The sequence below is a fragment of the Eschscholzia californica genome, unplaced genomic scaffold (genome assembly GCF_041429995.1).
Source record: "Eschscholzia californica isolate CP2 unplaced genomic scaffold, dmEscCali1.0.p SCAF_1, whole genome shotgun sequence".
In the NCBI taxonomy this organism is placed as follows: domain Eukaryota; kingdom Viridiplantae; phylum Streptophyta; class Magnoliopsida; order Ranunculales; family Papaveraceae; genus Eschscholzia; species Eschscholzia californica.
Genome location: NW_028238198.1, coordinates 17,621,099 through 17,636,670, shown reverse-complemented (window position 1 = coordinate 17,636,670; position 15,572 = coordinate 17,621,099). Strand labels below are relative to the sequence as shown.

At 36.0% G+C, this 15,572-nt stretch overlaps 2 protein-coding genes, 1 long non-coding RNA gene and 1 other non-coding gene across 4 annotated transcripts; 1 reads left to right on the top strand and 3 right to left on the bottom strand.

Annotated features, from left to right (window-relative positions):
- Positions 1-3,830: 3,830 nt before the first annotated feature.
- Positions 3,831-6,278, bottom strand: LOC147564736 (mitochondrial import inner membrane translocase subunit TIM14-1-like). The gene is made up of 3 exons (XM_086649680.1): positions 6,108-6,278; positions 5,557-5,735; positions 3,831-4,270 (listed from the first exon to the last, which is right to left on the bottom strand). The coding sequence occupies exons 1-3, from the start codon at positions 6,108-6,110 to the stop codon at positions 4,114-4,116; spliced, it is 339 nt and encodes a 112-aa protein (XP_086505806.1). The 5' UTR covers positions 6,111-6,278; the 3' UTR covers positions 3,831-4,113.
- A 2,284-nt stretch (positions 6,279-8,562) lies between these two features.
- Positions 8,563-12,182, bottom strand: LOC147564735 (protein IQ-DOMAIN 3-like). The gene is made up of 6 exons (XM_086649711.1): positions 11,793-12,182; positions 11,450-11,553; positions 11,040-11,351; positions 10,357-10,584; positions 9,701-9,820; positions 8,563-9,505 (listed from the first exon to the last, which is right to left on the bottom strand). The coding sequence occupies exons 2-6, from the start codon at positions 11,522-11,524 to the stop codon at positions 8,828-8,830; spliced, it is 1,413 nt and encodes a 470-aa protein (XP_086505837.1). The 5' UTR covers positions 11,525-11,553; positions 11,793-12,182; the 3' UTR covers positions 8,563-8,827.
- Positions 12,183-12,228: 46 nt separating this feature from the next.
- On the bottom strand, positions 12,229-12,300 carry TRNAQ-CUG (transfer RNA glutamine (anticodon CUG)). The gene has a single exon. It is a non-coding gene; the product is annotated as a tRNA-Gln (tRNA).
- Positions 12,301-12,834: 534 nt separating this feature from the next.
- On the top strand, positions 12,835-15,509 carry LOC147564733 (uncharacterized). Its single transcript, XR_015228096.1, has 3 exons — positions 12,835-13,151; positions 14,208-14,442; positions 15,174-15,509. It is a non-coding gene; the product is annotated as an uncharacterized LOC147564733 (long non-coding RNA).
- Positions 15,510-15,572: the final 63 nt, after the last annotated feature.

Genomic DNA, 15,572 nt, shown 5'->3' with positions numbered 1-15,572 from the left:
GTAAGGGTATTGCTAAAAACACTCGACTTTTGTACTATAAGCAGATAATTTATTATTGTGGTCAGTGAATATTGAACCAAACACTCTATATGCATCTAAATTTTAAGTGTTGTTTTTTCTATATTTTCTTTCCCACACTTAGAAGATCATTAACAAGAGTTCTTCTCTGTCGATTTCCAACTAAGGGAAATCTCTAATCAGCTATATAAAAATTCCTTAAAATGTTATTTGATGTTTGAATGTGTTACGTATAAGGGTCAACGGGTGCTTGTTAGTGAAGGCGAGTGCTTTAAGATTTTTTCAAAAATAACTTGGGTGCTAATAAAGTCGTCTGCTTATAGCACATAAGTCGAGTGACTTTGACAATGCCTTGTTAAGTTTAGATAAAAAAAAAAATCTCTTTTTCTTTCTATAAAAGTACACAGATATAAGTCATCATTTTATGATAATTTTATTGATATTTCATCGAATATGGTTATTGTTGCCATGTTTTGACTAGTTTAATATTAGCATATACCCCAATGAGCAGTGGCGAAGCCAGAAACTTTTCTTTGTGGGGGCACTGTTGAACTGTAAAAAAAAAAAATACAGTCATTAATGACGAATTGCAGAGCTTCAATAGTAACCTTTATCGAAAATAGTTATAAGTCTAAATTGCGAAAAGAAAATCATATGTTTTTCAAACCAATGACTTCTATATGTCCATGCAATACTATCAATTAATTAGGCTACAACTAACTGTAACATGTTTTTACTAAAATCTAAACATAAATAAGTAACATTTGCAGTTAAACTAAATAATGTTTGTATATATACATAAGAATGAAGAATTAATAGGACCCAAGGGTTATATGGGGATGCAAATAACTCAATCTGAAGTTGGATGAATTTACAAAGAAATAGGAACAAAAGAAATTTGATAAAAAAAAAAAGGAGTTAAAAAGGAAATTTGATGTACTAACTAGATAGACAAAAATAAATTGAAAATTTTAGAAAGCCCCCTTATAAGTATTTGTCTTGAGGGAGGCTGTAGCACTAAGACAAGGCACCTTTAAAAGGTCTCACAATAAAACACCCAAAAAACCTAAAAATAATAGTAAGACAATGGGTTTCGAACCCATGACGTGTTGTGTGAACGGCAAAGAACTCATCCACCGAGCCAACTACAACTTTGTGATACAAATTGGCAATCATCTATACTATACCGAAATCCGACCCTGAGATTTTCACACCTAAAGACGTATTTATCGCGGAGCCGTGGGGGCCTGCGCCCCCACGGGCCCCTATGTGGCTCCGCCCCTGCCAATGAGGTCTTAGTAACCTACACCTTAAGGACACATTCATGTGTTACATGTAACCCATTATATAAATGTTCATAAATGTACTTCATTTTTTTTTTGCAAATGTATTTCAGTAGTAAAACTTATAAAAAGAGTTCTAACACAATGTATATGCACAAGAAATAGTAGAACATTTTACTACATTCTTAAGGTAGAATGAAGTTTAGTTTCTTAGCTTATATATATTTTTTCTCTCTTCTCTGGGCTATTTCAATTTATTAGCTTTCACAACACGTTATTCCTAAAAATAAATTTGCATTTATAATATATCTGCATGTAATAACAAATAATAATGACCTTGAACCACAAAGTATCGAAGAATGTCGACCGAGAAGAGATTGACCAATGTGGAAAGATGTTATTGAAGTGGAGATAAAGTCCTTATCAAAGCGAGAGGTTTTTGGACCCGTAGTTCGAACACCAGAAAATGTAGAATTTGTTGGATAAAAATGAGTATTTTTTTTTGTTGAAAGGATAAAAATGAGTATTGGTAAGCAAAAGAAATGAGGCAAATGAATTGTTAGATATAAAACATGATTAGTTACTCAATATTTTCCTCAAAAACCGGGTATTGATTTTCAAGAGACATATTTCCTTGTAATGGAAGCAATGACATTCTGATACCTGATAAGTCTGGTAGCATCAGAAGGTCTTGAAACACGTCTAGTGAATGTAGTGACAACATATTTATATGACTTACCTAATAATGACATCTACATAAAAATCTCTGCCGGATATACCTTGCCTGTAACATTTAAGTTAGGGCCAACAAATGTGTATCCAATCAAATTATAAAGATCGTTATATGGGTTAAAACAATCAGGATGATGTGGTATAATTAGGGGTGGCAATTTGGCCCGAACCGGCGGGTTTTTTCCCAAACCCGCCCCTAATGGGACGGGTTTTACCGCCCCGTTAATTAAACGGTTCGGGTTTGGTATGAAGTTAAAAAAACTAATCGGGTTCGGGGTGGGTTTGGTATTAGATAGTAAACTCCGCCCCGAACCGATTAGTATGTTATATATTAAATATTTGTTTTATTTAAGGTTATGTTTCTAAAACTTTAATCTTATATTATCAATTTAATTATTTTATGTTTTATATTATTAAGTAGTTGTAGTGTTTATGATTGATAAACTCAAAGTCTTACAAAATTTTGTTAACAATTGTTATGTTACTTCAAACTAAAATAACTTTTGTGAAACAAAATACTTTGAACCCGACCCGACCCGACTCATTTTATATTAAACGGGGCGGGGCGGGTCGGTAATGGTTTAGCAATTTTTAATTGGGACGGTTATGGTAATTGAATATCCACCCCGATTAATTATTGGGACGGTAATGGTAAAACCCGTTTACTCACGGGACGGAATTGGGAAGGGGATGAACCGTCCCAAACCCGCCCCGTTGACATCCCTAGGTATAATCACCTTCGCGAATACCTTTTGAAAGAAGGATATATTACTAATGAAATTCGTCTGTGTATTGAGTAAAAAAATCTCAAAAATGTATACATTGCATAAAACATTGAAGTTAAGGTCGACAAATGTGCATTCAATCAAGTTACAAAGATCGTTACGTTGATTAAGATAATCAGGACGGATGTGGAATAACAAAAATTGGATGGGTTAAAACAATCAGGACAGATGGGTCAATACAAAGATCGTTAAAAAGATCGTTACATGGGTCGACAAATGCGTATTCAATCAAGATGGATCGTTACGAAGATTCACCATTTGTATTGATTAATAAATCAGAAAATTGTTATTGTTGCAATCTATGTAGATGATTTAAATCTTTTTAAGACTCTAGAAGAGCACACTAAGTTGGATGAATTTAGGTTTCAACAAAATAAAAAGGATGAAACTTAGCAATCTATATTTTTTTTCTTTCTCTAATCTATTTCAATCTTTTTTTTCGCAAATCTATTTCAGATTTTCTTTTTGTTGCAAATCTATTTCGATTTCTTAGCTTTCACAACATATATGAACTTCAAAATAAGTATACCAAAAATGATGAAGTTCATAACGACTTCTAGGGACACCCCTAAATTGGTTATAAGCACCTGATTTCTGGTAGAGTACAGATTCCAAGCTCCTTCCATTTAACATATTCAGAGCCTGGATCTTCAAGCCAGAAACACCACAGCAAACCACAAGTGCCTAAAAACTTGTCTTGCTTCAATTTTCTTTTAGGAGACCATCAATATATTGGATACTTGCCCTCTTCTTTGTCTCTTCTTTCACCAAGGTGAAAAAGGGAGAAGAATAGCTATCAATGTAAAGAACCACGGATGGCTATGCGTAACTCCAATATTCAAGGCACTTTCAACATCGATGAACCATATTACCAACAATTCATTGAGATACTTCTCGAAAATAATAGAATGAATATCCACCCCACATCAAACAAATAATAACTAGCTCCCACAGAGAACGGACCCGTGAACCAAAAACATCTATATAAGCTTGAAGAGCATAGACCCAAAAAGAAGTAAAAATATTTCTTATTGAAATATGAAGGAAACAAAAAAGGCAAAGATAAAGTTTGAGTCTAAGAAAGAATTCAACAGAGATTACCATTTGATTACCCTTTTCCATGAAATAAGAAGATAACTCAAATTTATATAGGAACAAACTCAGCAAAATGGGAATTAGGTGAGGCGACACTTATTCCTTTTTCTCTATCTTCTTCTCGGCAAGGTAAAGCACTATTCTCCGGTCAACTTAAACAAAATTAGTTGATAGTGTAAACCTGGAGAAAAGCTGTTGTCTCAAAATGCAGAGCCGCCGCCTTTTGTTTTCCCAAGCATCACGTCTTTAGCCTCGTTAATCTTCGAAGCAAGATAATGGCTTCCTCCTGCATCTGGATGATTAGCTACCATCACTTTTCTATGTGCTTCCTTTACTTTGTCTGGAGTCGCACTATCTCTGCTTGAAACAACTTTAGACAAATTAGGCTTCGTTTGGTACTTCCTAAGTTGTTAAACTCGGACTCAGCTCGGGATCGGCCAAGGGCCGAGCCTCAGTCACTCGGCCGAGTCAAGTGCAAGTGACAAAAAATTCTGGTTTTTTTTTATTATATCATGACATATATCTATTTCTTATCTTAATTCTATGCATGTAATTCAAATTTAGTGCTTGTACCTTCCATGTAAACTACATAAAGACGAATGATTCAGAGAATAATAAAATAAACTACAGTATAAATTAAAATATCCAAATCATAACTTAATCAAATTCAAGACTTCAACTATTAAGAAACTAATTGGTAAGCTAATAACAAACTAGTAAGTAATAAACAAATAAGTAATAACCAACTAATAAGTAACCTAAACAGCTAAACATCCACATCATCATCATCATCATCATCATCATCATCATCATGTTTCAAGAATTCCAGACAACACTTACATATAATATGCATCAAGTCAGATTTTAATTCCAAAATACTCTTACAATTCTGAGCCGGACCTGAGTTTCCGAGTCACACGAGTAAGCTACGCCTGAGTCAGACCCTAGACTCGGCCGAGGTCAGCCAAGACACTCAAAAAACTCGAAACTCTGGAACCTGGCCGAGCTCGGCTCGGACTACCCCAGAGTCTGAGCCAAGTTCCGAGTCACTCGGCCGACTCGCCCGAGTTTCACAGCATAGGGTACTTCTATTTGAGATCTCGTTATAAAGTAATCCTAACTCTACTTTTCTGATAATCAGTTTTAAAACAAAAGCAGAGTTGAGCTGCTGCCTAAAATCTGATTTCAAACGCTCACTTATTTAGAAGCCACTTCCTATGTTTTTCATATGAAACATAATGAAAATTTCCTTAATGTGTTGTTTCGTGTCTTGTGTCTTTAACTGGTCGTGGGTCGTTTCCATACCGTCACAACTCAAATTGAATGTCTACTCGAGCTGTCTTTTGAATCAAATTAGGCTTAGTATGGCACTTTTATGAGATTTTTCGAAGTACTTATTTCTTTGAGTTGCTTCCTAGAATCTGATATGAAACTCAGTTACTTTGTGGAAAAAAAAACACTTCCTATCTATTCAGCTGAAAAATACAGTGAAGTTGCCTTTGTGTGTCTTTGTGGCTTCCTAATTGGGTTGGCTCAGGCTATTTTTCGAACATGTCATGACCCGAACCTCAACCTTTACTTAATTGTGTTCACATAATTTTAAGTTTTTCCTCGTTTGTAATTTCTTATTGAACTATGCTTACCTGAGACCAAGAATAAGAGCTGCTTCTCTTCTAGTCATTGTTGGTTGAAAACCTCCTTCATAAAATTTTCGCAACCTAGCGGTAGGTGGTCTTGTTTTAAATGAATGCCAAGCTTGAACCCCATATCTACCAGCAAGAGCAGCAGCAGCTACTGCTAGTCCTGCAAAAAATGGTGTAGCCTAATCCATCCACAAAAGTAACCCTCGTCAATTCACTCACCTAAAATTGATAGATAAAGCTATAAAAATTATTCAATACTAGAGAAATAATCAATCGATATTTGAGAAAATGCATCAAAAAGGCGTATTCAATTTTCTGAAATGATTTGGGGATTCAAGTTCTCAATAATCAGATTTAATACATAAACCCTAAAGTTTTTTGACCAATCAAACTTGAAATGACAACCAAAATTTCGCCTTTTTCCCATTCAAATCAAGAAACACACTTACAGAGATCAATAATATATATAGATATTAATTAGGGTAAATAAAAGGACTGAAGAAAACAGAAGAAAATGTATTGAAATTAGGGCATGTAATGTGATCACTCACCATTTATTTGAGTTTGAGAAGATGGAGATTGGCATCCGCCAGACAGTCACAGATGATTTTTCGCGCCTTCGATTTTCATTTGTCTAGGGTTCTTCAGTTTCTTAACAAAAAAAAAATAGGGTTCTTCAGTTGCCTTCGAGTGCCTTGAATATGCTTATAAACACTTGGGCCAAGTAACAAAAAAGAGTGCGTTTTTAACGAGTAATATCCGTACTTGGGCTAGAAATATGAAATATCCTTTTGAGAATTTTTAAATGCACTCACCAAATTTGTTATTTACACTCATATGAAAGGTAATTTTTGTTTCAGTCAAAAAAGATGTCAGTGTATTCAACAAAAAAAAATGTCAGTGTATATACATAAACACACACAAAACCCCTAATTACTATGCACATACAAGTTATACACACATACACACGTTATACACACACCATATTTTTCCTCATTTTCCGTCGCAGTTATGCGTCAAAAAATCTAATTTCTCTCTCTCCTATATCTTTTCTTTGGTTATTTGCACATTGGTTATCTTCATGTTCCAAGTTTTGTAATTTTGGAAAAATCAAACTCAAATACATACGTTTCAACAAAAAAAAAAAACTCAAATACATATGTACTTCATACCTATGAGGATATATTAACTGTCTAAACTTGAAAGACACCTTAACAGCTTCAGCTGTGTTTAGATTGTGTGTGTGGAAAGTGAATATTTCTTATGACAGAATTTACAGGTACAGTTGATTCGATTTCCAGAGAGACTCTGTCGAAATTTTATCTCGTATGTGAATTGTCTGGATGTGCTTGTGTCCAGTTTGGGACACGGGGCATCACAATACTTGTTTAGTAATACAGTATAAGTTTTTTCTTCCCATGGTGTGCATATTTGATCCGAACACTTGTATTCCATCATACTCTTCGAATTAGGTCTGCGCAGGGGCGTGTTTGAGGGGGTGTCAGCGGTGCGGTCGGCCCCCTCAAACTACAACATCTTTACTTTGTTCTAGGGGCCCCTAAATTGCGACCAAGTCTAATAGCTAGACAATGTAAAGTGATTCAAAAAATGATATGTAGCTTAGTTGGTAAACAACTTACAAAATAAGCATGAGGTCACAAGTTCAAAACTTTCAAGGTCTTTGTTTTTTGTTTATTTTGTCGACTCTTTGTTATCTCGAACTATTAGGAGTAACAACAACAACTATTAATAATAGATAATCAAGTAGATTTATGTTAGTTTTGCTTTGCTCCAATAAATTTAGGTTAGTTTGTATAGTTAAAGACTAATTGCGAAGTGTAATACTTGTTGTTTCATTTATGGAATAAGTTTACTTCGATGTTTGTCATTCTTGCTTAAATAAATTTTTCGAAAGAAAAAATATACAACTTAGATTCATGTGAAGAAAGAAAAAAAAATTCTAACTTAGTCCATTTTGATTTTTGCTAAATGTATTACATTTGAAATAGAAAATTAAGCTTTAATGTTATCGGAGAAAGGACCCATAATTTTTTTTTTCGCACCGAGCCCCCAAATTCTCAGCCACGCCACTGAGTCTGCGGATTCCTAGCGTTTGTTAAGATGGTTATCACCAAGTTCAGTTGTTCTGAGATTTTTTATTTGGTGATATGATTTCTGCTTTCTGACGTTCTCTAGCTTGTGTGAGGACTTGGTGAAAGTGAGAAAGAGATTTACTGCGAAAGAAAGAGTAATTTCTCGACCAAAATTGAGAAGAAAATAGTGTGGGACGGTATATGAATGCACTTGACTTGGTCATAGTAAATGGACCACAGAAATGAAAGGCCTTTAGATCTTATTGGTGGTATGAGGTCATATGTTAGTCGAAATCACGTTTTATGTAACCAAAGATTTGGAAACCATGTCTGAGGCAAATAATTAATTCATTGATCATACTGGAGATTAGAAGTACTTGATTAACCAAATTATATGAGTCTAATCATAGTTCTTAATGGGTTGACAATAAGTTAAGACTTTCTTTTTCAATAATACAGGTTAGTAGTTAACATGTTTAAGGTTAACCAAATATCAAACTCTAAATGCAGATTCTACTCTTACAATTTCATCATATTAAAAATACATCTAAAATTATGACTTTTATAATATAAGCCTCGTCCGGCTAAATTAAATATATCAGAAGGGTACAAAATTGTTTCTCGTAATGATGTACTCTGGCTATATCAAAATATTATTTGGTTACATTTGACCTCTACGTGTGTTCAAATTATTACGAAAAGTTATATGAGCGTGAAGTTTGTACTCTTTGTATCAAGAGATTACTTATTTCTACCATATGACAAGCTTATGACAACATATTATACCAAATAGTATAAAAATATTCTTTTACACCCATATACTTTATCCAAATATCCTCAAAGAATGAAGAACTTATGAAACCATTAACCATATTATAAACAAATAATACAAGAATATTCCTTTGCAGCCACATTTCCAATCCATATAATTAACTCATTCATTTATTAGGAGAAATTTCTTTTGGGGTTCTTTATTCTTGATCATGAAAACCAAAATGTGAGAACCCTAAACAACTAAACAAATGAAAGAATCAAATCACTCATGAAACAACCCAATGACAATTTTATGCACCCCACAAATCAATAGTCGATATCCTAATTACAGACATGAAAAATGAATAAATTTGTATCAAGTATCAACCAAGCTAGCTACTATCTATATCCATTGGCAATTTCTTTCACAGAGGAGCTACCTTGGGTGGTCCTGAATGTCTTCTTTGCTGTCCAGCTTTAGGAGATCCGGTAAACGATAGCCGCTTCTTTGTCGATTCGACCGACCCTCTGTCTGGTGTTATCTCATGGTTCTCAACTCCTAACGGGCTTTGCAATCGGGCCTTAATCTTTGCAGATGCAGTGGGAGTCATATAACTTGGGACTGTATGTGAACTAGCTAGACTCTCGTCATCCCGCATAGGTGATCCAGCAATACTGTGTCTTCGTGGCTTATCTGATTGCGAACTGACTGTGCTCCGTGAATCTTCATCTGGGGTCCATATACCGCCTCCACGAGAGTTTGCAGGTTTGATTTTGCCGGTTATAGAAGATGAAGATGCTGCTTTTGAAGAAGGGGTGAACGGTGACTGGCGATTAGCGATATGGTTCAGCTTTTGAGCTGTTGGTGAAGGCTTATCAGGGTTGACTTCACGACGGGCATAAGCTTTACTTATCTCTCCTCCTACATTTCGACTTCCACTTTTTGAATTTCCTTGATCTTTTTTTGGTTCTTTTACTGTTGGGCTTCGACTCTCCCATGGACGAGCTGACATCCATCTCTCTAACCAACTCCATCCCCATTGAGGATTGTTTGGGTCCATGAAGGTTGGGTTGCCAGACTTTGTCGAATTCTTCAAATTTTGCTGAACAAAGCCCAGCATAACGATTAGTTCGATCACATATTTGAAAAGAACTCGTAACAGAATGCTTTCCCTCGAGTTAAATCAATAGTCGAAACCAGTTAGGCGAGGAAGAGCAGGATACCTTATTTAGGTATGCACAAAAGAAATTCTCCGAGAATCACCAGTTCGGTTAATATAACAGGAATAGGAAATTACCTGGTGAGAGAAAGCATAAGCGAGTGCTCGTTCTCTTCTTGTAGCAGCTTCATGTTTGTTCAACAGTTTTGCTTCAATTTGTTCTTTAGATTGCACACTGGCATCCCAATCGTCCCCCATCTGTTATCAGAGTAACAGCCATAGAACCAAAAAAGGTTAACTTACATTGAGAAACTTGATTTGGAAAATTATAGATCGATAAATAACAAGCTTGCGTCTAATTATCAACAAATTGTTCGAAGAGGAATTCCTAAAGCATAAAGTAGTATATAGAGACGGGCATGGATAAAAAAGGGAAGATTCAGATCGACGGGATGGAAATGAATTGAGCCTTTCTTAAACAGCTTGCACTAATGAAATCATTTCTTTATAAAACCATGATCTTAAAATGTAACAAATAACCGTCCTAGAAATATAATAGATGAAACTCATGTATGAAGTAAAATTTATGGAAGGTGGAGATGAGTAAATACATAAAACCGTTCTAGAGACTTTTGGGAATAAGTCATTTCTAAAATTCAGAAGAATCAAAATGCGGTTAAGCAAGAGCACCGTTTGTCGGAAAACAACGAGAAAGACGTGAACCAAATGAAGCAACAAAGTGGAGTAGACTGTAACCGAAGAACATAAAACACGATAAGGAAGGAATAACTTACAGAGACTCTCAAAGTCTCGATCTCCTTCTCATGTTTCTGCTGAATTTGCCTTTGAAGAGCTTGGTTTTCCTCTGACATTCTAATTCTCCTTGAACGGATTTGGGACTGAACACGAGCCAAAGTCTGCATACAACGAAGAGTGGTGGTGGCTTGTCTTTTAACAGATTGTCCATCTATCAGTGTCTTTAACCTAACCAACCCCTTCAAAGCTCGTAAAGCTCTCCTTGCCTAAACCGAAAATATAAAAAAAGAAAAAGAAAACATATAGTGAAAAATCTATCCCATCAATCGAACATATTATTCATAAAAAAATGAAATACTCGATCCACATCTTGATATATTTTCTATATATCTTTGAAAGATCATCCTAAACCGCAAAATTCCCTGAGGTAAACTTAGAGGCAAATGCATTTTAACATCACAGAAATTTGACAAGAAACAAACATTAACAAGACAAAGGCTAATAATACCAAATAAACCCTCCTTTGATTTTTCGGAGTACCGGAAAAATCTCATTATGGAACTCATTGTTCATAAAACAGTGAATGCTATACCCTACCCGTATCTTAATTTACTTTCTGTACATCTTCGAGTTACCATTTAAAATCCGAGATTCACGAGATAATCTAAATATCAAAAAAGTTTGACAAGAAACAAGATATGAACAGGAAGAAGGCTAATACCAGATAACCCCTAAATGCTGTTTGAATCTTAATGGCAGCTTCTTCCTCCTTTGATTTTCCAGGATACCGTGATACGGTTGTAAGGCGAACAACCTCGGCAGCTGCTTGCGCAGCAACAACAGCAGCCTCAGCAGCTGCAGCGGTTGCACGTTCGAGAGAATAAGCATGCTGGCTTTGTTCTTCCTCTATTTCTGTCAGTTTTACCTCCTCAGAAGGTGGAGGTGGTGATATTGGAGTGATTTCAACTGGCAAAGAAGATGGATCTTCTTGTTTTTCTTTCACAAATCTTTTCTTCTTTGATTTACTTCTTCTCTGTTAAATTTTAAGAAAAATATGTCTCAATAAGATCAAATTGAAGAAAATATTTGAATTCAAAAGGAAAATGGTGAAATTGGAAAAGTCCTTTTAACCTGCTCTTTCTTCTCCTTTGATTCATGACTGAAAGCCTTCTTAATTGCTACAAACCACTTTCCTTTTCTCCCCATAATCTCCTTATCAAAACCCTAATTTGATCCTATGATAGAAAATCAAACCCAAACAATATAAACATAAAAATCAAAATTTGCACACAAAACCAACCAAAAATATGAACTTCCAACTTTGATTCAAATTGCTTGAATTGTAAAATCATGAACAGACAAATTTGGAAACATTCAGAGATCTAATGGCTACCCATTAAAATCTAAACAATAATCATCACAAATCTGCCACAAAACAACTAAGAACAATACCCAAACACTATACAATCAATACCTGATTTTTATAAGAACACCCAGATCACACACAGAAAGGATGAATCACCCAAAACTTATCTTTGAAAGAGAAGAAATGGGTATTAAAAATGAGAATTCAACAAAGAGAAATGAAGAATGGGTTTTGTAGAGTGGGAAGGTAGGGAAAATTGACACCATTAATGAATGGATTATTTTGTTTGGACAACAAAAAGAAGCTGTCAATTTGATTCAGTTGTTCTAAATAATAGTTTTATAACTGAACTTCATTGACTGATTCTTGGTAATATAACAAAAGGGGGAATAGAGGGTTGTTTTAGTTATACAAATGTGCTGTTTGATGAGTTTTAGAAGGATCATAACCATTCTGATTTAGTCAAGAAAGTGGTGGGTATGATGTAACTAAAACCTTGAAGGTATGCATGAAAGTTGAAATTCGAAAAATTAAAAAAAGAAAAAGGTCCCACCGAGACTTGAACTCGGGTTACTGGATTCAGAGTCCAATGTCCTAACCACTAGACCATGGGACCTATAGCGCTCATAAAACCGTGGTCACGGTTTATATATTGTGTCAACTCCCTGGCCTTTATAGCCCAGGGCAGAAGGTATCCTCTGTGTTGATTCTGGTGATGTCGATTTTGGTGGTCTTCTCTTGACTCATTGACCTTAGTCAACTGATGGTCATTTTTCGCATCATCAGATTCCCTTGTCCTTACAGACCGAGGAATAGAGAATCCCCATATCGTTATCGTTCTGTTCCATGAGGCAGGTAACTAGATTTGGAGAGTCAAAAACTAACCTAGCCTAACCAACCTCTGACATGTTGCACGGGTAGTTCACGTCCCTTATAATTTCGACCATGAATCATTCCCGTATCATGCTGCACGACAGGGTACACGGATTAGGGAGCTCAAAACCAGTCGCGTCCTATTGAATTATGACATGTTGGACGAATCATTCTCGTGCACTAACAAAGTCGTGGCACATGTCTTCATGTGTGGTTCCATGTGACGAGGTAAACAGGTAGGGGAGACCTAAATACAAGCCCCCGCCAGGTATACACTATGGCCCATCGCAACACTGAACTTTCGGCGTTCTTGTGCCCTAACTGATCAGGACACGAGTCCTTCCCTTGCCATCCTTGATCCCACTGGTCCTTACTGTGACCTAAGTCCTAACCGATCAGACCTCCAGCCCTTGGTCCCGTGACCTGTTGGCATGGGACGGCACGGCTCCTTGGGGTCGCTTTCGGATCAGCGCAGTCCGGTGGCCATCACTTAGCTAGTCACTTGTTGATTTTTTTCAGTTTTCATTTCTATCTCTATACAAGTCCTTACTCAAGAAAGGAATCTTGCCAGTCAGTTATCACAGAGATTCCCAGGTAACAATGAAAATGAACTTCAATTAGTTTTTTCAATTAAAATCGATTGAACGTTATACGGGAGTAGTAGTTTTCAGTCTTCTCCTTCTCTTTTTTCTGTGTTATCTTGTTGTGTGCAATAACCAGTGTTTTAGGGTTTTAGAGACCTTCTGTTAGGGATTACCTGTATTTTCCATTCACAGACCTTTTTAGGGTTTTAAAGTTCCATTTTACATGGTATAACAAATAACGAATTCTACATCCAAACAAATCCAAGTTTGAGGGTAATATTTTCCGAACAATTGTAAACTTGATGTGAAGTCTACGTTTCAAATCACATTACAGGATGTTAATCACTAAGAAGTTTCAAATCACGAAAATTTTCTAGGAATGAATCGAAAGTTCAAATCTTTTTTTATATCTGAACATTTGTTGATTTGCTTTCATTTGGAGGGAACTAAAGAAATGTGAATTCTATGATTCTCGAGTATAGACTTGATAATGCATGATTGGATATTCTATTGGTTAGATCTTTACCCATGTTGAGATTTCTTTTGTTGTTTCAGTTTGACATGTTCCCAACTTCGCTTGCTTGCTTGATTTTCAAAGCCCTAAAGAGTCCTCGATAATGGACTCCGAATTCCTAAGCGCCAAGTTTGGCGCATGGGATAGGAATGCAATTAGTAGGATAATAATCCTGTACTGTAATTCCTAGTAATTGCAGTACCTCACTATATTGTTAGGTTTGGTTAGAGCGTGATTTTGGCCATAGATCATTTGATCGACGGTTCCAATTGATAGGGAATCGCAAACCTACCCACCTCCTACTTTAGGATCGTCCCTTTAGGAGGAACCACATTCCTCCTTCGGATGTGAAATTTGATTTATTCATGTGTACCAATCACCATTTTGGAATGGTATTCCCGGAAATCGTATTCCATTTGTGGACGCATAAATGCGCAAATGGTTTAGGTAGATAGCGTGTTGTTGATATTCCAATCTTTATGTGTTTTATCTGTATGTTGTTATTATCTTATATAGTATAAATGATGATTTCCTTGTGGCTTTCTGTACCAGACTCAAGGATTTAGGAAAGTAGAGAGGTTATAAGGGTTAAAGAGCCATCATGAACAAGAAGAAGATCTTCCAACTTGCAAAGGGGTTTAGAGGTAGAGCGAAGAATTGCATAAGAATAGCAAGAGAGAGAGTGGAAAAAGCTTTACAATATTCCTATCGAGATCGACGAACTAAGAAGAGGGATATGCGTTCCCTTTGGATTGAACGTATCAATGCTGGAACTCGGTTGCACGGAGTAAGCATATAGCCTCTACATACAACTCACTATAAAACTTTGTCGATCTTAGTCCTTATGTTGTACTTGTTATTCATCTGTCTGCATATGTTATTAATTTTTCAGTCAAGTAAGAGCATCTATTAGGTATAAGGTGGTGCTGTTTTACACATCAAGTGGCATACAGAAGTACTGAGAGATGTCCAACCAACGCTTGAAGTCTCTTTCTATGTATTAGTTGTTATACTTAGTGGGTAGGGTTTTAGTCCTTTGCTCACTTTTGGGCGTTATCTATTAGGAGGAGGGCAGTAGGGTTTTAGTCCTTTGCTCACTTTTGGGTGTTATCTATTAGGAGGAGGGCAGTAGGCTTACCTTTTATCGTGGGCTTTTCTTTTAATCATTTCCACCGTATATTAGGTCTCTATCTAGTCTTCAGTATGTAGTTTATAGTGCGATATATATACCCAATAAGCCAAAATATCCATTATATTGCCAATAGGGTGATATATCCTTAGATCGTTATGTAGTCTATAGTATCCTGCTATGTAATTGATATTGTGATATCATAGAATGTCTGGGTAGATAGTTTGAATCTCCGAAGGGTTGATTCCTAGTTTAATCTTGAGATCATGCTAAAGATTTTGTGTACTTCAAGGGGGGTTTAGAATTGAGTTAACAGTTTTAGGGTTGGGGGTCTTTTTGTTGTTGTGTTTTTCGGTATCTGATCATTTTCTTTTCATCACAAACGACAGGTGAATTACGGGAATTTCATGCATGGGTTAATGAAGGAAAACATCCAGCTGAACAGGAAGGTGTTATCAGAGCTTTCCATGCATGAGCCTTACAGCTTCAAAGCTCTCGTCGACATCTCCAGTCAAGCTTTTCCTGGAAACAAGAAACTTTCTCCTACTACTGCTGCTGCAGCTGCACCTGCACCTAAGAAGGAAGGCTTGTCACTTCTGTTATAAACCTTTTTTGTACGATCATAGATACTGATCACTAAGAATTCCATGTTACCCAGTGTGGTCATTTTGTGGTTAAAATGGATGAAGTAATTCAGGACATTCTTAGTTAGAATTTTATATCAACTCTATTGTTCGATCTTCCTCCTTTTCTTGATTACTCTTGTTCACAAGCCCTTTAGTTGAAAT

Excerpts from the sequence above, each read along its gene's own strand:
- LOC147564736 (XM_086649680.1), bottom strand. Across the intron at positions 4,271-5,556 it reads GCTCTTATTCTTGGTCTCAG|AGATAGTGCGACTCCAGACA; the intron begins GTAAGCATAGTT and ends TGTTTCAAGCAG.
- LOC147564735 (XM_086649711.1), bottom strand. The coding sequence starts at position 11,524 with ATGGGGAGAAAAGGAAAGTGGTTTGTAGCAATTAAGAAGGCTTTCAGT. Across the intron at positions 10,585-11,039 it reads CAGCATTTAGGGGTTATCTG|GCAAGGAGAGCTTTACGAGC; the intron begins GTATTAGCCTTC and ends TTTTCGGTTTAG. Across the intron at positions 9,821-10,356 it reads TCGAGACTTTGAGAGTCTCT|ATGGGGGACGATTGGGATGC; the intron begins GTAAGTTATTCC and ends CTCTGATAACAG.